Source organism: Callorhinus ursinus, unplaced genomic scaffold, assembly GCF_003265705.2.
Source record: "Callorhinus ursinus isolate GAN/ISIS: 27379988/994484 unplaced genomic scaffold, GSC_fseal_2.0 scaffold4, whole genome shotgun sequence".
NCBI lineage: Eukaryota > Metazoa > Chordata > Mammalia > Carnivora > Otariidae > Callorhinus > Callorhinus ursinus.
The window spans coordinates 58,415,268-58,436,042 of record NW_027397066.1 but is presented as its reverse complement, the minus strand read 5'-3'; the positions used below and the strand labels follow the sequence as shown (position 1 = coordinate 58,436,042).

At 37.7% G+C, this 20,775-nt stretch overlaps 1 protein-coding gene across 1 annotated transcript; it reads right to left on the bottom strand.

Moving 5' to 3' along the window:
- Positions 1-3,646: 3,646 nt before the first annotated feature.
- On the bottom strand, positions 3,647-20,494 carry ALB (albumin). The gene is made up of 15 exons (XM_025887280.2): positions 20,348-20,494; positions 19,369-19,426; positions 18,162-18,294; positions 15,979-16,190; positions 15,277-15,409; positions 14,679-14,776; positions 13,187-13,316; positions 12,057-12,271; positions 10,754-10,886; positions 9,284-9,381; positions 8,103-8,241; positions 7,296-7,519; positions 5,727-5,859; positions 5,032-5,098; positions 3,647-3,815 (listed from the first exon to the last, which is right to left on the bottom strand). The coding sequence occupies exons 1-14, from the start codon at positions 20,424-20,426 to the stop codon at positions 5,057-5,059; spliced, it is 1,827 nt and encodes a 608-aa protein (XP_025743065.1). The 5' UTR covers positions 20,427-20,494; the 3' UTR covers positions 3,647-3,815; positions 5,032-5,056.
- Between the last annotated feature and the right edge of the window lie 281 nt (positions 20,495-20,775).

Genomic DNA, 20,775 nt, shown 5'->3' with positions numbered 1-20,775 from the left:
TCCTTCCTGGCTAATTTTCTATCTGCCATCTCAAGAAAAAGGTGGCAGTGCTGTTATTATTCATATTGTGATGGCCCCTTAGAGCCTATTTGTATTGGAACAAATAAATCTCCCTCCTTGTCTCTGTAGTTCTCAACTATCATCTATTTAATGTAGTATTGGTTACATCATTATTCACAATGATGTATTATTCATCATGTCACCATGAATTCTGGCTTCCAGTGATTCTCTTGAATGTTATCATTGTGCTTCATTGATGATAATCACAAATGCAAGTCTCTGGTCACCTTAAACTTATCATTATGACTGTCTTAGCATAAACATAGATCAGCCCATCTTCCACCCATATTTTCTACTGAACTCTTAGATCATAATCACTGTATTTCTAGAATGCAATCTCTTTCACTGTTAACTGCACTCCTGGTTTCCACACACAGCCACCAACAGGGATGATAGGTGAGGGCCCTGTGGTGAAGCAAGAAGAGTGATTCCATTCCTATAAAGGATATTTGGCAGAGTTTAAGATATTTGGCAGGGGAGCATGATATAACCAAACTGACAGAGGCAAGAGAAGACATCAACTGGAAAGGCCCAGTGGCATTGCAGAGCAATTGTCTCCAAAGCCCTTGGAAGAAATAGACATGTCCCCTCCTGAAGACTACATGACAATTGATGTGGAGTTTGTGGAGGGACTGGAGTGACTATCCTGGGTGCCAGGGGAAGGGAGTACATAAGGGACTCCTGTCACCACCTACCACCTTTGCATATAGTAGACAGAGGCTATCCTATTGGAACACATACAGGAAAAATCTGCTGGATAAGCCCATGCATGCAGCTCAAGCCAAAAATCAGTCAACCTCCCAGACCCTATATTCATCTTGTGTCCAGTGTGAGTGAGTGAGTCACCCAAAACTCGCCAGTCACAACCTCACTGAAGAAGGTAGGAGAAAAATGGAACTAAGTGACTTTGAAAAATAGGGTTTTGACTGGAAATTATAAGACATATAGACACCGTACTCTAGTTGGTAAATTTGTTTTATATGGAGGTATGGGTCAATAATTTTGTATTCTGGGGTTGAATAAATAAGTACATGCATGGTAGGTAATGGGAGCCAAGTTTCTCACTATCAAAAAGGGAAGTAATAAATATGCAAGAAAGGAAGTCTTGAGGGATGCCTGGGTGTCTCGGTCGTTAAGCGTCTGCCTTCGGCTCAGGTCATGATCCCAAGTCCTGGGATCGGGTCCCACATCGGGCTCCCTGCTCATCAGGAAGCCTGCTTCTCCCTCTCCCACTCCCCCTGCTTGTGTTCCCTCTCTCGCTGTGTCTCTCTCTGTCAAATAAATAAATAAAATCTTTAAAAAAAGGGAAAGGTTGGATGAACTTTGTGTTCTGGGAATAGTCAGAGACATCAGTATGAATTCTAGATAGATAGATAGATAGATAGATAGATAGATAGATAGATAGAGAGATAGATGATACAGAATAATTACAGGTATGTGTGTGTACATGGGTTAATACACAAACCCACATTTCTTAGCTCTCTTCCCTGAAAGAGTCTAGAAGCAGTGAGACCTCATTAACAAGTACAACAGTGCTCAGATTATTGTTTAAATACCATTATCTATTCAATAGAACCAGAGCTCCTTGAAGAAATGGCTGTTTCCAGGTCTGGGGAAGGGAAAATAACAAGATGAGCTTGGATCATCTCAAAGTGCCAGAAAGTGAAGAAGTGCCCAAGAAACAAAATATGGGGGGCAGGTCAGAGGGACACAGAAGCCAAACTAAAAGCACTCACAAAGGCCAAAGCTGAAATAATTTGAGCAAAAAAATACATTATGTAGCATTGAATTATAACCCAAAGTACAAAGTAAATATACATGAATTCATACTAATATAAAGTGAATGAATGAATGAATGAATGAATAGATAAATAAATAAATAAATAAATAAATAAATAAATAAATAAATGGAGTGATGTGACAAATCTTTCCTACAGAAGGATTCTAAATAATATATGTCAACACTCCCCCTTCGTGGAACTTCATCCTCTCCCTCCCTCAGTTTGAATATAAGCTAGATTTAGTGACTGGCTTCCAAAAATAGAGTATGGAAAGGGAAAAATGGTAACTTTAGAGTGGAAAAACCTGGCAAACACTACCTTAACCAGTGCTCAATCCTAACATCCCTGGCAATAAATCATATGAATATCATGTGCTCCTTCATATGAAAGGAAGAGAAGAGCATTTCTCTCTCTCTCTCTCTCTCTCTCTCTCTCTCTCTCACACACACACACACACACACACACACACACACACTCACTCATTAGTGTGTCTGCGCCATTCTGGTGGCCCAAATTTCTGCACTGTGCAGCAAAGGCATACTGCAACAGCCACCCAGCCAGAATAATGTGCTTGCCAGGCTGCCCTGCCAGATGTAGAGCAGGCCTTGGGCTCCTAGACCACTCAGACTCAAATGTCTGAGCTCCCCAGGGGAATCTGACCCCTCAGGAAGCAGGGAAGCTGAACTCTGAGAGTTTTATGTTTTGGAGCATCTTTCTCCAAAAGTTTTAAGTCCCCCTTTGCTGGCTGAGTGACAATGCCATCCAGACAGGGAACCCAGACCTGGTCCTGTGTGGGTCCAGTTCTGTGAAAACATCTTACTCAAAATTTTCTAGATCTGTCTCCAGGGTCTTTGATGAGCCAGTGCCTACCATCTCCACTTCTCCCCTTCCAGAATCCCTCCCACCTTTGTGATGATTGCATCCAATGTGGAAAAGTATTTGATATAGTCAGCGATGAGAGGTTAAAGTGGGTGGCGGGTGGGAATGGGTAGGGTTAGGGGGTTGGGGGCCTGGGGGATGCAACATTCCAAAAATGGAAGGAGACTTTTTTAACTCAGTACCAAAATCTTTTGCAAGCATCATACCTAAAATGAAACTATAAAGCATCATTATTAGGGGAAAATAAGCAGGTTGTCAATGGCAGGTACATATGAAACCAATTCTATAAAAATTTCTAAAGTACACAAATTAATAAGGCTATAAATGACTTTAGGTATGTAAATTCATACATAATTGTCTGATATCAGTGGTTACCTCTGGGAACAGGGACAAGAGGCTCAGTTTTGAGTGTAACATCTCAGTTCTTACAAGAACACTTTACGTGCCAACTCTTGAGCTCCCTCAGTCCTCTATATCTTGCGCACTCTCTATTGTACCTTCATCCAGATCTCCTGATTCCCTCCTCCAACAAGGCTTCTCCAACCTGGTTAAGCTTCTTACACTGTTCGTGTATTGCCATCCTAAACTGCCTTACATTTTTTTGAGGCTCAGTTTTTTTTTTCCAGTTCAATTAACCATCCTTACAATCATCTCTACCCTCTTTGTCCCTCATATTTCTTAGTCCTTAGCAAGGAAAAGCCTATACCTGTTTTCATTCTTTTATCAGAATTATGATAATGTTAAAATATTCCTTTGCATGTTTATGATCCATAACTCAGAAGATCATTAATGTTTCTTTTAATCAACTAGCCCCTAAAGAACTAGACAGAAGTGGGAAAAGAGAGAACAGTGGGACATTCACAGAACCTACAAAATTTCCAGGATGGCAATACATCTGTGAAAAATAACAGTCCTGGACAATAATATTAGATTCTTTTCATTTTTTATTAATTACAGCACAGAGAAAAGAGCAAAATGTTTAAAGAAATTTGTGTTCTTTAGACAGAGGGTTGGTTTTATACCAACAGAAAAGAAAAACAGATGAATAAGTTCTAGGTCTTCATTTCTCTTTCTTTCTCTTATTCTCAGGGCAGGCTGAAAGACAAAAAGACAAATATAAGTACTGTTTGTAAAATGGTATGAGTTTTTGAAATCTATTCAAATGAATGTTGAATTGCTTAGATTGTCTTCCTGCAATTTCCACCAAAGAAGATCATTCAGCCTGTCCTGGACTCTGAATTCTTCTGTTGGGCTGGGGGAGAGGACACATCAATAATATTGTCAAGTCCTCTCTTTGTCACTGATGTCATCAGCTCCTCAGACTTCAAAGTCCCAAGCTTTTCATCATCACTCCTCAGAGTCACTTGCCTAACACCTACTTCTTACCTAAATTAATTACCAATAAAACAAGTGTCTCTCAAATTTAGACCTTTCAGAAGAAAATCTTGCCATTTAGGATGAAAACAAATCACATTTTGAAAAGATCAAATTTACAGGAGATACGAAGTTGCTTCCTCACTTGAATGCACAATTTGTAGGTATTATCAGGTGGGCAAAGAGTAAGTGAAAACTTCATAGTGGGAACAGACCTCATAGTTCGGAAAATATGAAAATAATTCATGCTAGAAAATAGTCGGACAATTTGTTTTAAAAAAGAGAATTGATACTATCTTTTTTAATTTCCCACAAAATATTACAACCAAAATGGGTGAAACATGTTTATGTTCAAACATTTAAATTTTAAAGTGGGCCTCAGGAGCAAGTTATTCACTATAAAGTGCAGGTTCACATAAGGCAGATCTGTCATACTCTCCAATGAAATTAATTTGTTACTGGGCTGTTGGATTGAACCGTGTGAAATCATTGCTATTCAACCGTTTTTTACCTTAAAAAATGCACTTTCATATGGTCCAGCCTAATACCTAGAAACCTCACTGTTAAGCCATTGCTCAGTTGAATGATTCTGTCTACTGTGTCACGTTAGGTCAGAACAGGACACTGGTTAACTCTCAAGCTTTGGTTTGAATTTTAAATTGTGGCTCCACCCCTCACGAGCTGGGTGGTCCTTGGGTAAATTATGGAACTCACGTCTATCTGTGCCTTCATGTTCTCATCTGAAAAATGGGAAAAATAATGACACTCAACTTAGGCAACTCTTTTGAGAATTAAATAAATTAATACATATAAAGTTCTTAGAACAGTGATTGGCACTGGTCTATATGGCTCTTGGTAAATGATTGGTCAACCTTTGCTATTTTAATGGTAACTATTATAATTACTTTTTTAAAACAAAAATCCAAAGTATAGTTACCTGAGATGCTTCTGATGGTGTTCTTTTAGGCTAAGGCAGCTTGAGCTGTGGCAACAAGTTTTGGACCCTGAATACCGAGAAATGACAGATTTGGGGAAAATATTAGCATTACTATTAGGATAAAAAGTTGATACTTATACAGCCATTTGTAATTACAAACTAATTTTACATGAATCACATTCTTTAATTCCAGTTTAGTACTAGAATCTCTACAAGGAAGCTTACTGACACCCATTGTTCCCAAAGGAATAAAAACATTACCCTCAAGTCATAGAGGGAATAATAAATGATTCAGACATTTAAATATAAACTTCCCTCATTAACCTATAAAATCAAACTCAGATTCAACCAAATCACAAACCAGCATTTTTCAAGAACAGGTTTCAATAAATTAATGTTTGGCTCAAAGACTTGAGCCTTACAAATATTTCCATCTATATTCATAAACATCACAACTTTGGAAACAGAGCAAATACTATGAAGATTTACTAATATACTCTAGTGCAGCAGGAGATAAAAAAAGAGAGAGAGAGAGAGCTATTTAAGTAATTTCGTCAGATAATTTTGTATGTGGAAAAAGATTCTGGTCTGGAATGTACAGAGTGTTCTTCAGATATATAAACCCCTAAGCCCTGGTCCGATCAAAGGCGACAAGAAAGGAAATGAGCCATATTGCAATGAAGAGGCTCCAGTACCTCCTCAGCAAAGCAGGCCTCTTTGTCTTCAGCTGCACAGCACTTCTCTACAAAGGCTCCGAAATCCCCCATAACAGTTTTCAGTTGTTCCTCAGTTGCTTTGGGCTTGTGTTTCACCAGCTCAACAAGTGCACTGCATTTGAATGAAAACAAAACAATGACAACAAAAGTCAGAAAAAAAGTTTATTTACGTAAAGAAAGTAATGGAATGAGTAAACCTCTGGATTAAAAGACACAGCATAGTACCATACAGTGGTACTGTAATCCCATTGTATGCTGATGGATGGCAGCTACACTTGTGGTGAGCACAGCATAAGGTATAGACTTGTCACACCACTATGTTGTACACCTGAAACTAATTTAACATTGCATGTCAACTACACTTCAATCTTTTTAAAAAAATGAAAAAGAGAAGTGGAGATGGTAAAGACAGTAGTAGTATTGTTGAAGATTATGAGTCTTGGCCAGGCGACTCAGAGCTTGAGGCCCAGGCTTACCACTAAAAGCTTTAATATTCTCATCTTCATAATGAGGAGAATAAAAGTCACCTTCATAGGGTTGGTGGAAGGATCAAAGGAGATAATCAATGTAAATTGCTCAACATCTCTAGTACCAATAAGTCTCAATAAATCAATAGATCTCTTTTCGGTAAGTCTCTGGAAAGGATGTCATTGTATTTGTACATTATTCAGATTTTAGAAATTATGCCATATTAAAAAGAAAAAAAGAGTTATACCACATTGAATTGAATTTTTAGTCATTTAAGAGCTAAAACTGATCCTTAAAAGCTTGATTATCTTGTTGGACTCCATTAAAAAATTTCTAACCTGAGAGTCTTTATATTTGGTCTGTGAAATTTCCCCAATAGTTAATACTGGGGAGGCCATAGGTAATAAAACTATCCAAATTTATGGGAGCTGGTGGTTTTCTTTCATTGACATTCACAGAGATAATAGTGCTAGAGGGAGAGGGGGTTTTGCAATATTACTCACAAGTCTATGGCTATGATTAAAATCCCTGAGATGATAACAACTTTATGGTGCTAAATTTCATGCATTCCTAACCCCTGTGACAGCAATAGGGTGTCAAGCCTCAGAACTCATTTTTCTAGGTGTTTTTCATCCAAGTTCCATTCTTAAAAGTTATATGTTGAGGATTTGCCTTGCCTGTGGGTTGCCACAGAACAAACTTAAAATAACCATTCATGCCTAGAAATAAATTCTCCTATGATTTCTACTAACTAAGTTGCTATTTGCACAAATGCATCAGTTAATTCTTCATCTTTTTCTACTGGACTTATCTTAAGACATTATTCTACTATAGCTTTTGTCCTCAAGATTATTCTGAATGATTTGTAGGCAATATTATAATATAGAGGTTTTTTACTAAGAAAACAAAAAGTTATCCATTTTGTTCTTGACATTTTTATCAGCTTACTAACACCAATACTTAATACTTAAATACTATTTTCTAAAGAATATAATCACTACTTCAGAAAAAGTTACTCATTTCAACTTACAATTCTCACTCTCAAGACTCTAAAGCTTACAGTAATGAAATAGTACTCACGATTGTTTCTTGATTTGTTTCTCAGCCTCAGGAAGTGTGCATAAGTCTGCATGGAAGGTGAATGTTTCAGCATTAAACTCTTTGGGAACGTATGCCTCATCAACATCCAGGGCAGAAAAGCATGGTCGTCTGTTCACCAAGGATTCTGTGCAGCATTTGGTGACTCTCTCGCTCACTGGGGTCTTCTCGTGCAACACGCACAACCGGTTCAGGACCACGGACAGCTAAAGGACAGGTGGGAGAGCAGACACTCAAAAGAAGCATAATAAAAGTTTTCCATGAACTCCTACTTTCCAATGGACCAAAAGACGTGTTATATTTTAACTAGCAAGATTGAATCCAAGGTTGATTTGAGGAAGTTATTTGCTTCACTTTAGAACTACAGATAATGAGGGACTTTTTAAAGTATTTTCTCTTTATGTCTACATTTTAATAATAGTTCCCTTGAGAAAATAATTGATTGAAATAATTTGACGTGAGTCCTGAGATATGTATTGGAGTGGGAATGAAACAGTCTTATATGGACACATATTTTTAAAAGACCTCAAAGAATATGAAAGTTTTTTAAATGCCAGGATGAAACATTGAAAACTCATGGAATTTTTGTCAATTTATTATTTTGGGGATCTTATACAAATCCTCATTCAAGATAATATAGGTGACCAAGTCCTGGCTGCCACTACCAAATACACACACACATGTGCATGCACACACATGTTAGTTCACCCCTGTTTCTGAAAGTTAGCTTTGTCCTTATCTAAAGGCAAAAATTCATCATTATTCACTTATTATACTTAAATGACTCACATAGTCTTCAGCACAGGGCATTCTTTCCGATTCAGGTTTCTTACAACACCTGGTGCCCACTTTTCCTAGTTTTCTTGAGACCTCCACGATAGTTGGAGTTGACACCTGGGGTACTTTTTTGGTGTAACGAACTAAGAGCCTGTAACAAAATAGTTCATGTGTTTTCAGCCAGGCAAGAAACTGTCTTTCTCTAACATAGTAGGTCAAGCAGAGAACACTTAGGCAAAATTAACTAAAATGACTTTCCATCCATAAAATTACCTTTGTCTCCAGGTTGGTTGAATGGTATGGGGGAAGACCTTGTCCTGAGTAACTAGTTAAGCTTATCTTTGTTTCCACCTGTGCTGTATCATCTTAGGAAAGTGACTTATTATAATTCAGTGACATTAATATATTTATTTATTGCTTCTTTCTTTCCACAAAACCTACTGAGGTCTTAATATATATCAACACCATGCTAAATTTGAAAGGTATGTATAAGTTTTTTCATCTATAAAACAGGAATAAGTATATCTGACTCATAGGGATGGTGCAAGTATTAAATTAAAATAAAGTATGCAATCAACCTGGCATGGTATCTAGCACGTAATAATCACAAACTAAGAATTCCAATCACCACCGAAAGTCATGTGTGACTACAATTTACTCAAGGGAAGAGACAATATCTGGTTCACTATTGTCATCCCTAGCACACATAGTTAGAAGAGTGATAACATATTTAAACCAAACAATAAATATCTACTGAGTGATGTGTCTCTTATCTTTCCTTCCATAGATAAGACTCTATGTGGATCAGGATTTGTCTGTCAGCTTATATATTCCTTCTTGAGCTACTATTATTCAAAGCCTACCATTTCCTCCTTTTTAAAGCATTGCTGCATTTTGTTTGCCCACAAATTATTCCTTAACCTTCAAGGGGCATCCTCAGTTCCTACATTCCACGATTTGCTATTGTCCTTTCTGATCTCAAGAGGCCAATTTTTTAACCTGCACTCAAATATAGGCCTCTCCAACCCATTAACCATTTTATTTCTCCCTCTCTAGTCTTTCTTGATGGAGAGAGATTAGAAGTATATACTGTATTTTCATGATTAAAATTTCTATGATAGGTGGTATATATATTGTCTTAAATAATTACAAATTGATCAAGAAAAAAATCAGCTGATAAACAAAATACTTACGCATTTTGGAAGCCATACTCTCCAAGTTTTTCAAAAAGTTCACAGTTTGTTTTGACTAAATTCTGAGGCTCTTCCACAAGAGGTTTAAATTCATCAAGCTGAAAGATAAAAGAATTGTGTTGACAGAATTCCACCCAAGGACCACAAGCAGGTTCTTTTTCACCACTCTAGCTAGAATGAGATCTCCTCCCTCCTTTCTGCCCAAAGTCTTGTAATTAGGTCTTTGATGCCATATCTATCATAATATGTCCAAACTGTTTATTTTATTTGGCAAGGGTGTATAGTATAAGAGATTAAGACTACTCAGACTCTGGAGTGCGACTGCTGGTGTTCGAGCCGGGCCATCCGACTCATTTTCTAATTGTGCAATTATACCTCCTATCTCCAAGCTGCAGAACCATCACTGCTAAAATGGGGATTAACAAAAAAGAAGGGAGAAAAGAAAAAGAAAGAAAGAAAATGGGGATAAAGATGGTACTCACCTCAAAAATTGTTCTACAAACCACCTGAGCTAATGAAATTAAAACAGTGCCTGGCAGTTCATGAAAGCTTAATAAATGATGACTATGATTATATCATTATTATTAAGCCCTCTCTCCAGTTGGATTCTGAGCTCCCTGAGATAAGAGATTTTACCTTGGTCATCGGCTCTAGTCTGGTGCCTGACATATAGTAGGTTCTTGAGAGAGGAAAGAATGACTTTCCTGTGATTCTGAAGTTTGGAAACCACTATATATGCCAGGAGTGCTAAATATCTTAAACATGTTAAAATCCTCTTCAAGCATAGCTAAATATGGCAAAAATCCTCAAGGTTTCCTCTCCTTAATGACTTATAAAGCAATTCCTACACTTTTTCCCAGAAATTTGAAAATATTCTAAATGAATAGATTTCACAATCTTCCTTAAGATGCTAATTCTTGATATTTGATAAATCTTGGAATCTGGTTAACTTTATATCTAAGTTAAGTCTCTTAACTAACATTTCAATTTGTCTTATTTTGTCCTCAGGAGTGTAAAAAAGAGAAAAGGCATGGTCAAGATTTTGTGAAATTAGAGATTGCTCCCTTCAGATCTTTCCTTTCTAGACTCTTTTAGGTCTTACTAACCATTCCATCTAAAGCTATTTTTTCCTGTAAGGTTTAAGAGTACAGGATTGAAACCATGTCAAGAAAAGATCTAAATTGCACTATGTAGCAATTCACATTCTTGGGTTACTTTTCTTTCTCATTATTAAAACTGAGGGTTTTAGAGGGGAGGGCATTGGGGGATGGGATAGCCCTGTGATGGGTATTAAAGAGGGCACGTACTGCATGGAGCACTGGGTGTTATACGAAAACAATGAATCGTGGATCACTACATAAAAACTAATGATGTAATGTATGGTGACTAACATAACATAATAAAATAAAATTTTAAAAAAAAAAGGATCATCTGCCGGAGTGCTACACTGTTTCCCTTTAAGAAACCTACCACTTTGCCATAGCAACTAGGAGGATCATCGGTGGCACAACACTTCTCCAGAGTGGCTTCATATTCCTTGGCAAGTCTCAACAGCAAAGAGATCGCGTACTCAGGATGCCTTCTTGAGTATTCATACAAAAACCTAATTCAGATGAAAATAAAATAGATTTCGTTGGGTAAATGAGCAAGAAAGATCACATAACTCACCTCAAGACTAACTCATCTCCCACAGGTCTGAATTTGACTAGACCCCATGCAGGGAAGATTAGTGGCTAAAGGGATGCAGTTCAGAATTAAAGCTACCTGCATTCAAATCCTGCCTTTGCCACTCAGTTTACTATATCACCTTAAGCAACTTACTAGAACCATCACAGCCTTAGTTGCCTTCTCTGTAGAACGTGAATAATAACAGTACCTATCTCATAAGGTGGTTTGTGGGAAATACATGACGTAATCTATGCAAAGCACACGCTGTCTGGCATGTATTAAATGTTTGATGAGTGACACCTGTTATTATTATGTATATTTTTTTATAATTTGGACTATACCTCAAAAGGGTTCTGATAGATAAATAGAGATGAATTCTTGAATTGTTCTTTCTCCTCTTTGTAGGAGTGAAATCTTGAAGGGTACACAATTATGTAAAATATATTAGGGCACATTACACTATTATAATCCAACAATAAAAATGCAAAGTTTATCACCACACTTACTGACTATATATAATCACTTATTTTGTCACTTAATTTCATGCTGCCCTGCCATGCTACTGTACTCCTGGTCTGCTCAACCAACTATGAAGCACCTGGTAGCAGACTGCATACTTCCTCTTATACTTCCTTATATAGATAGATAAATGGCAGGTAAATAGATTCAGAAATACAGAGATATAAAGATGTATTACATATATTCACACATATCTATTGTAGTAAGTTCATTCTTTGAATGAATAAGTGAATGAATAATATGTCTATAATTTATGTATACACAAAATGTTCCTAGAGGTATTTCCAGAAATATCCCTAAGGAGAAAATGAATGTGGTAGGAATAAAGATAAAACTTTTATCTCTTCTCTTCCCTTCTCTAGTCTCTTCTCTACTGATTGAGTTTTTGCCATAAGCATGTATTAGTTTATAATAATTTTTTAACTAATTAATTTTTCCCCCAAAATTTAAAAGCTAGGAGAGAGAAGGATAGAGAAGCATGTAAACCACATGGAAATTGTAGCAGTGTCAAAGGAAAGCCTAGTTTATCTTCCTGAATCCTGAGGCCATATAAAAGCTATGGAAGGATTATTCCTTATCCACTTACGTGCCCAGGAACACATCTTTTGCCTCCTGATAGTTTTTGCAAACCTCCTTATCTTCAACAAAGTCAGCAGCTAACGGGGACAGGTCACCGGGCAACTCATCTCTTTCCACCTCAGTGAGGCAGTGGGATTTTTCCAACAAAGGCTTATCACAGCATTCCTTCATTTTAGTGGAGATTGAATCCTGATTTTCACACATATACTTGGCCAGATCCGCCTATAAGCGAGTTGATAAAAATTTTTCAACGTAAATTGACATCACCGCACTTTCTTCCCAGACCTTTATTATGTTGGCAAAACATGTTTATTGTATTCTAAGACCACACACATAAAACATGACTTCTATAACTACTTTCAGTCCATGTTCCTAAGACTAGAGATGAGTCTCTAGTCTCTAAAATATTTCCACTTAATTACAAAAAATGGTCAGTAACAGGGACCCATCTCGGTTATTATTAATTTTGTGTTTCGACTGTCAAGGCACTTAAGTTTCTAAATTAAAACTCAGTACTATTTTTCCAAATAGTCCTTTCAGGCATTTTGAAACCAAATAACTAAATAAAATGTGAGAGATCTTTGAAAAATTAGTCAAGACCATAGTCACCGGCCCTACTTACACATGTAAAATCTTTGCCTTAAATTTTCCAGAAAGTATCCTGAGAGATTAAGATGCTGGTATTTGGTCATATTTTTAAGTTTGGAGAAAAGTGATATCATGCTAAATATGTGTCTAGTTAACACAGATGGTTAACTGAGAGAGAATATAAAGGGGGCGGGGAACTACATAATTTCCCAAGATCTCTTCAGATAGAAGCCCTTCTCCAACTCCACCCACCTCCCAAAAATGTCTTCTTAGAAATCGCCTTCTGTAGCAGCCATCCTACTTCAGTGTAAGCCTTTGTCCTCACAATATGACTGAAAGGGTTACAAATTAGTGAATGTGTTTGTCAGATCATTTAGTGAATGGGATAGCCAGGTTAAAAAAAAGTACCACAAAGCAGGGAAAGAAGTAAGCAGATTGGGCATAGCATACAATCTCAACCCACTGTGGGCTTCGGGGATAATACTAAGCAAATTCATCCTACCAACTGAAGCATGTAAGTTACTACAGAGCATACTGCAGATTCTTTACCCTGTCATCTGCACATTCAAGCAGGTCACCATGGCAGCATTCCTTGTGGATTTTGGTAAGATCTGTCACCAACTTGGTAACTTCTGCAAAGTCAGCTTTGGGAAATTTCTGGCTCATGCGAGCTACCGACCTAAAAAGAAAATTCCTCCATGAAAACGTGATTAACACGCAATATTTTATGTCAAAGCATTAGGAAAATAGTACTTATAACACGAAAATTCAGGACAAAATAGCATATAGATATAATTTGTGAAATTATTTGTCCTCACTTTACTGCTAGTTCTGAACCGTATGGTTATCTGAGGGTAAAATGTTTCCTTAGGGCAGAATTAGCCATTGTAAGAGTGTGTGTGGTGGATAGAAGGCCAGCGATTCATAAAAGTGGAAATCAAAGACAGATTCAAAAAGAGGCAACATGTGGAGAGCCATCAGGTTTAGAACCCAGACCTGGCTTCTAGATCTGGCTTTATCACTCATTAGCACTGGGACACTAGGCAAGTTACTTAGCCTTTCTGACCCTCAGCTTCTACTTGGTCACAACAGCATGCTAAACTGCAGGACTGATGTGAGGATTAAATTAGTTAATCCATATGAAAGCCTTTTATAAACTGAAACCAAGACATTGATCCAGCACAGCATCTAAGCTTTCTGACAACATGGAAAAGGCTAAAATCCACATGCTTTCCCAAATCATGTCAGCGTCTCCTAATCAGATCAAAGCTTCTTCTTCCCGCAAACCAATCACAGCCTGTTTAACCGCATATCATTTCATGTTGGGGTTGTTTTGTTTACTGATTTAGGTAGTTGATCTTGGTGGTGGTGTAGGGGGTAGGGATGGCAGGCAAAGATAACTCCAACTATGGTTTCTAGAGAGTTTACAGGATGTCTACTATTTTCATTTTACCTCCTGTTGCTGTGGATTCATTGTTGACTAGCAAGTGAGGGGAGGGGAGGGGATTTTTCTTGGCTTAGAAATTCAAGGATGCTCCTAGAACCAGCTAAGTAATATAAAAACAGAGACCTAGACAAAACCAAGGGATTAACCACAAAGCTAGAGCTATGAGAAAAGGAGAACTAACCCTGATGGCTAAATTTAATTATCAGAACATAAAAAAACAAACATTTCCAGATAATTGGTGTTGTTTGGGGGAATAAAATTAAGTAGAAGACCCTGACAACTGCTCTATAAAAAGAGTGGATCATTAGAATAAGGTCTAGTCTTTCTAAATAAGTGGGAGTTTAAATCCCCATCCTAGAAGGACAAAAAAAGATACCCTCTAAATTCTATGACTACCTAGAAAAAATACGATAAAAATTAATGAGGAATTGTCACTGATGCTCTGATTTTCACCACTGTTAAATTTCTACCTTCAAAACAACCGGAAAGATGTATGCAAAAGCACCACATAAAATGCCATATAAATGTACATTTTTGTCAACTGAACCATAACCATTTACATCATTATAAAGATTCAAACTAAGTTTAAAATACCATGCTTTGAAGGCTCTATCTCCGAATTTCTGGAGGCTGGCACACTTGAATCTTTCTTTGGCAGATGAAACCAGTACTTTTTCCCTCAAAGCATCAATCTGCAAAAAGAAATGATTTTGGAAAAATTAGAAAAGGAAAATTCTATACAAAACACCCCTTCATAAGTTCAGATGAAACTGTGCCAAATTAAAATTTAAAGAGCTAATTTACACCTAAATTCCCAAGTGCCCACTATTGGCAAATAATTATTTTGCTAAGCAGGGGGAGCAAAATCAGTCTGGTCCTAGTGGAAGCCCTTAGGTAGTTAAGAACCGGAGTGCAGACATTGCCAAGGAAAAGGGAGCTGACAGGAAATGTGGAAGAACAGAGTCCACTAACATCCCAGAAAATATAACTTTGCTGACTTCTTAATTTTGCATATAATTTATCTCCACCCACTCCCCCAACATCACTAAACTCCCTAGAAGAGGGAGGAAGGCTTTTTCTGACCATGTAAAGGACTTTGTATCAGAGGCACGAATTCCCTAAATCTAGCCATAAGATGCTCAAAGTCTGAGGTTTGATGATGAATTGCTCCTCCTGTTCTTCTGGGGAATACCTTGGGTGTCAGGCAGGCAGCCTTATCAGCAGCTTGGCAGCATTCTGCAAAAACTTGTTTATATTGCTGAGCATAGTAAAGGAGTTCTGGGGCATAAAAGTAAGGATGTCTTCTGGCAACTTCATACAGGTATCTACATTTTCAAAAAAGAAAAACAGGCAGTCGCTTTTCTATGGCAAACAGTAGTATGGGAACCATTGTAATCAACCTTCTCATCTAATTTACCAGTTAATCTCAATTTGCACACGATGACCTTGCCTTTGTCATTCTAGAAGTCAGTGAAAGGTTGAACTTCTATATATAAATTGTGTACATACATATATATGTTTTATATATATGTACACACATATACACACACATAGGTATAAAATAAACTTTGGTGATGCAATGTTTTTGACTAAGATTAAATCAATTCTGAGAATAACTAAATACATATCTTCATCATATTTTAACACAGGCCCATCTCCGTTTTTCTTACACAGATCACATCCTGTTTCAATGAACTCCAAAAGATCTTGGGTCCAATTCTTTTCACCATGGAGAATTTTGCGGCATCAAATATTACTGCTTTGAAAACTGTCATTAGAACAAACGCTTCTAGGCCTTAATGTCGAGAATATTTTTTATTGTAGTACTGGCTATAATAAGTCTCGACCTTTGTCCTAGTTTTTCATTCTGAAGCGTAAAGATCTGAGGACTTACTTTCCCAGAAACTTCTGTTCATTTTCCTGAAAGGCGGTGCACATGGCGTCCGGCTCCGGGGTCACCAGCGGAGGGAAGCCGGGGTTATCGTCTTTGTGACTCAGGAAGCACTCATTTCTCTCAGGCTCCTGTTTCTCACAGCAGTCAGCCAGGTCGCCATACTTTTCACGAAGAGAGGCAACGGTACACAGTCTGTCTCCGAAGAGCGTGTGCTAGGTGGGAGAGAGCAGGCTTCGGGTCACCGGGGGGTATTTTATTTCCTTTGTACCCAAAGAAGAGTATAAAAAATTGAAAGCATCGGTAAGCCTTGGTTGGGAACTCAAGTACATGTACACTTTTTTCTCAGGTTTAGAGTTTCCCTTGATTTGACCATCCATGGGATTTTCGTAAGAACTGACCATCACCTGATTACTTAGGGTGGGTGCAACACAAGGGCAGCAATGAACACGGCTCCTATTTCTACCTCACGCTATAATCTAGGAGAGCTGATAAAAAAATAAAATAAAATAAAATAATCCGAGCGCCTGGGTGGCTCAGTCGGTATGCGTCTGCCTTCGGCTCAGGTCATGGTCCCAGGGTCCTGGGATCGAGCCCCGCATCCGGCTCCCTGCTCCGCGGGAAGCCTGCTTCTCCCTCACCCACTCCCCCTGCTTGTGTTCCCTCTCTCCCTGTGTGTCTCTCTCTGTCAAATAAATAAATAAAATCTTAATCTCAGGAAACAAACTGAGGGTTGCTGGAGTGGGGGTGGGGTGGGAGGGATCGGGTGGCTGGGTGATAGGCATTGGGGAGGGTATGTACTATGGTGAGCGCTGTGAATTGTGCAAGACTGATGAATCACAGATCTGTACCTCTGAAATAAATAATGCGATATATGTTAAGAAAAAAATAAAAAAGAAGAAGATAGCAGGAGGGGAAGAAAGAATGAAGGGTGTTAAATCGGAGGGGGAGACGAACCATGGACTCTGAGAAACAAACTGAGGGTTCTGGGGGGTGGTGGGGTGATGGGTTGGCCTGGTGATGGGTATTGAGGAGGGCGTGTTCTGCATGGAGCACTGCGTGTTATGCACAAACAATGAATCATGGAACACTACATCAAAAACTAATGATGTGATGTACGGTGATTAACATAACAATAAAAAATGTAAAGAAAGAAAAAAATCTTTAAAAAAAAATCAAGGGAAAATAATCCTCTAAGTTGCAGGTGAATTCACATTAGGGAAGAAAGTATTCAGAGAGTTTCTCATTTGATCTGCATCTTTCCAAAAGGTCCAACTTTTAAGTAGGTACCATTCAAAAATGAGGAGTAACACAACTTACTGTATATTATTTATTATGTTAAAATATAGATCTTTTTTAGTCTAGAAACATTTGCCTCAAAACACGTTCCATTAAATGTATTCTTCCTGTCCCCAATAACTTTTATTATGAGAGTAATTGGATCTTCAGGGAAAATATACTGCTGAAGATGGAATTTATTAATTTTCCCCAAAAAAATATTTTTTAAAATTCATACTTACAGCGGTAACACTGTTAAAAATATCGAGTTAAAGTACCAATTCTATCTTAAGGGAGAGATACATAGAGAGAAAGAAATAAGAGGGGGAAAGATTTCAGTGATACATAAACCCTGGCCTTGCCCTGGAAAGGTATATACAGGTTTGAGTGGTGAGAGAAACATAAACCTCTCCCTGAATTGAACACCTACTGGAAATACCAAAATTTCAAAGTCCTTCAAAATGAATAAATGCCCTGATTTTTTATTCTATGTAAAAATATAACTATCCCTAAAATGAGGACTATATAACTGTACTATTATTTTACCTAAGAAACAAAATCAACACAGAAATCAGATGAGTGTCTCCGGAAGATAAAAACCACGCTCTCACTGCTAGCCTCAATTAAAAGAAATCAAACCTCAAATTTTAAAAAGAGACTTAAAAATCACAAATTTCCATTTAAATGCACTGTTACTGTTGTGTGTGGTCTTCATAAAGAAATGTCTTTAAAACTGTGGGCATAGCTAGAACATCTCTGTCATAGAAGAAATAACGGCTACCCTCACTGTTGAAGAGTTGCTTACGAATTCATAATTGAGGAAACAAAAGTGGGATTGTTTTTCCTTTGAAATAATCAGGACTACTTACAGAAAGAAGAAATAACACTCAAAATCAGAATGTACTTACAAGGGATTTGCCACAGTCGGCCCCTGACTGGTCAGCAGCACAACCTTTTGCAAACTCAGTCACCTCCTTCGCTAATTTCACATGATCTTCAAATGGGGACTGCTGGAGATACTGAGAAAAGGCAACCAGCACCCTGAAACAAGGGACACAGAAAAATGTAACATGGGACGTCTGGGTGGCTCAGTCGGTTAAGCTTCTGCCTTCAGCTCAGGTCATGATCTCAGCGTCCTGGGATCCAGCCCCACATCCGGCTCCTTCCTCAGCGGGAAGCCCGCTTCTCCCTCTCCCTCTACCCCTCCCTTCCACTTGTGCACTCTCTCTCACTCTCTCAAACAAATAAATAAAGTCTTTTTTAAAAAAGAAAAATGTAACATGGTGAAATGTTAATATAAAGTAGCTGGCTACGCTGGACAACAAACTGTCTGTATATGTTCTATATTTTATACACCTCACTATTAGCCAGAAAGTCTATTCATATCAGCTGTTATCTGAAGCCTAACCAGGCATATGTGGCTTTCTGAGCAAAGAGGACATGTTTTTACACCATGTTTAAACACATGTGTGCACATGTCAGTAGATGCACAAACATAGAGCAGGCAAGAGAAATGTATTCTAAATATATCTTATTATTAAGACTAGGGACATTACATAGGCCCTTTGACTATTTAAAACAAAAAAACAAAACCACACACACACACCTCTCATTTAATCAGGCCGTAGCATGAGACTGACCTTTAAAAACTAAACTGTTTTCTCATTTTGTACTAGATTAAAAAATATTAAAATGCTCTCAAGAAACCACAGACCTATTTACTAGGTAAAGGAATTTAGTAAGTGAGCTGCAAAAGGAACCATATGTTAAAGTCTTTCTTACCATGCAGGTTATGGAAGAGTTCTGGAGCTACACTGTCCAATATGGTAGCCAGTAGCCTGGCTGCATAGATTTACATAAATCAAAATTAAATGCAACTTTAATTTCAGTCCCTCAGTTGCACTTGCCACATTTAAAGTATTCAATAGCCACATGTGGCCAGTGGCTACCATACCAAACAGCACTGATATAGAATATTTTCATCAATGCAGAAAATTCTATCGGATAGGATGGTCCTAGAAGCTGGACTCTGATGACAAGGGACTATAAGAACTTCAGAGTAATAACCAACACTATTAGAAACATTAAATTTGACTGTTCAGTATTTTAACTTACAGGCCTCTGAAATGTTCTTCTCCCAAATCGTTGTACCGATGAGCAATCTCACTCTGTTCTGGAGAGGAAAAAAGAAAAAACAAAACAGATTTGTTTACATTCTGAAGAAAACAACTTAGTTATGGTGTTACTTTTTGTGTTTCTCTCCATGTGACTTAGGTATTCATTTGCTCCAAAATATTGGCATCAGATCCCTATAGAAAATCTTGAGATGATGATGAACTATTTCTTCTGCATTTAAACAGATGAGTTATTCAATCAGTGATGATACTATTTGAAAAATCATTAAAATCATTAAATACTTTTGGTTTTATATTCAAACTTGGTTAAGAGCTAATGCTCTTGTGGTGTCTACTAACAGCTTCTGGGAGGACAGTCTGAAATGAAAAATATAAATACAAGTTCTATTTATAAGATGAATAACACAGGTTTTTGTTTTTTATAAATCAAGGTGCGATAGACTTTGGGAATGTGGAGCTATGAATTCTAACATCAACTATATTCTGTGAAGTTTAAGTCACTCTGTTTAATTTCCTTCAGGTGCAGAAGGAAGTTACAGCTACTGAATCAATTCTCACCATTTTTTTTCACCTAGGATGTTAGAAATGTATTAATAAGATAACTTCCTGGGCGCCTGGGTGGCTCAGTCGGTCAAGCCTCTGCCACCAACTCGGGTCATGATCTCAGGGTTCCGGCTGCTCAGCGGGGAGTCTGTTTCTCCCTCTCCCTCTGCCTATCCCCCGCTGGTGCTCTCTCTCTGCTCTCTCTCTCTCTCTCTGTCTCTGTCTCTCTCAAATAAATAAATAAAATCTTTTTTAAAAAAAATAACTTCCTGAGGGATCACAAATACAAAATATCATCACCATCTAGAAATAAATGCTAAAGGAAAACACTTCTTTAAAGATGCAGGGTTTTCTAAAATTTTCTCTCGCTAGGAAAATAAAGTAGAAGTTGAACAATAGGAAAATAGAACTCTTACGTGTTTCTCGACGAATCACGCCCCTGGAATAAGCAGAGCTAAAGAGAAAGAGTAGGGAAATAAAAGTTACCCACTTCATTGTGCCAAAGGCTTGTGGGGTTGATAGAAGAGAAAAGGTAGGACCAACAGAGGGAAATTCGCACTAATATACCTCTTTAACCAATAATTGTAGATTATTAACCAGACTCATCTTTGTATTTCATTGGCCCCTGACTGATTACAAAATTCATATTATTCTTGCCAAAAAAATTGTTTGACTAAATCCGTTGCGTATGTTTGCCATCTGGACCTGTTTTCTCCACAAGACCTTGTCAATTCATTAGTTATGTAAAACACCTTATCGAATTTTACATAAGAGTTTAAACAATTTGTCCCTATTATTCATTACCATGTTCTTTATCTGTGATTTACCATTTGACATTTTAATT

Coding starts and splice junctions, on each gene's coding strand:
- ALB (XM_025887280.2), bottom strand. CDS start 20,426: ATGAAGTGGGTAACTTTTATTTCCCTACTCTTTCTCTTTAGCTCTGCT. Junction 13,317..14,678: donor GATAGAGCCTTCAAAGCATG/GTATTTTAAACT, acceptor TTTTCTTTTTAG/GTCGGTAGCTCGCATGAGCC. Junction 8,242..9,283: donor GAGTATGGCTTCCAAAATGC/GTAAGTATTTTG, acceptor ATTTTGTTACAG/GCTCTTAGTTCGTTACACCA.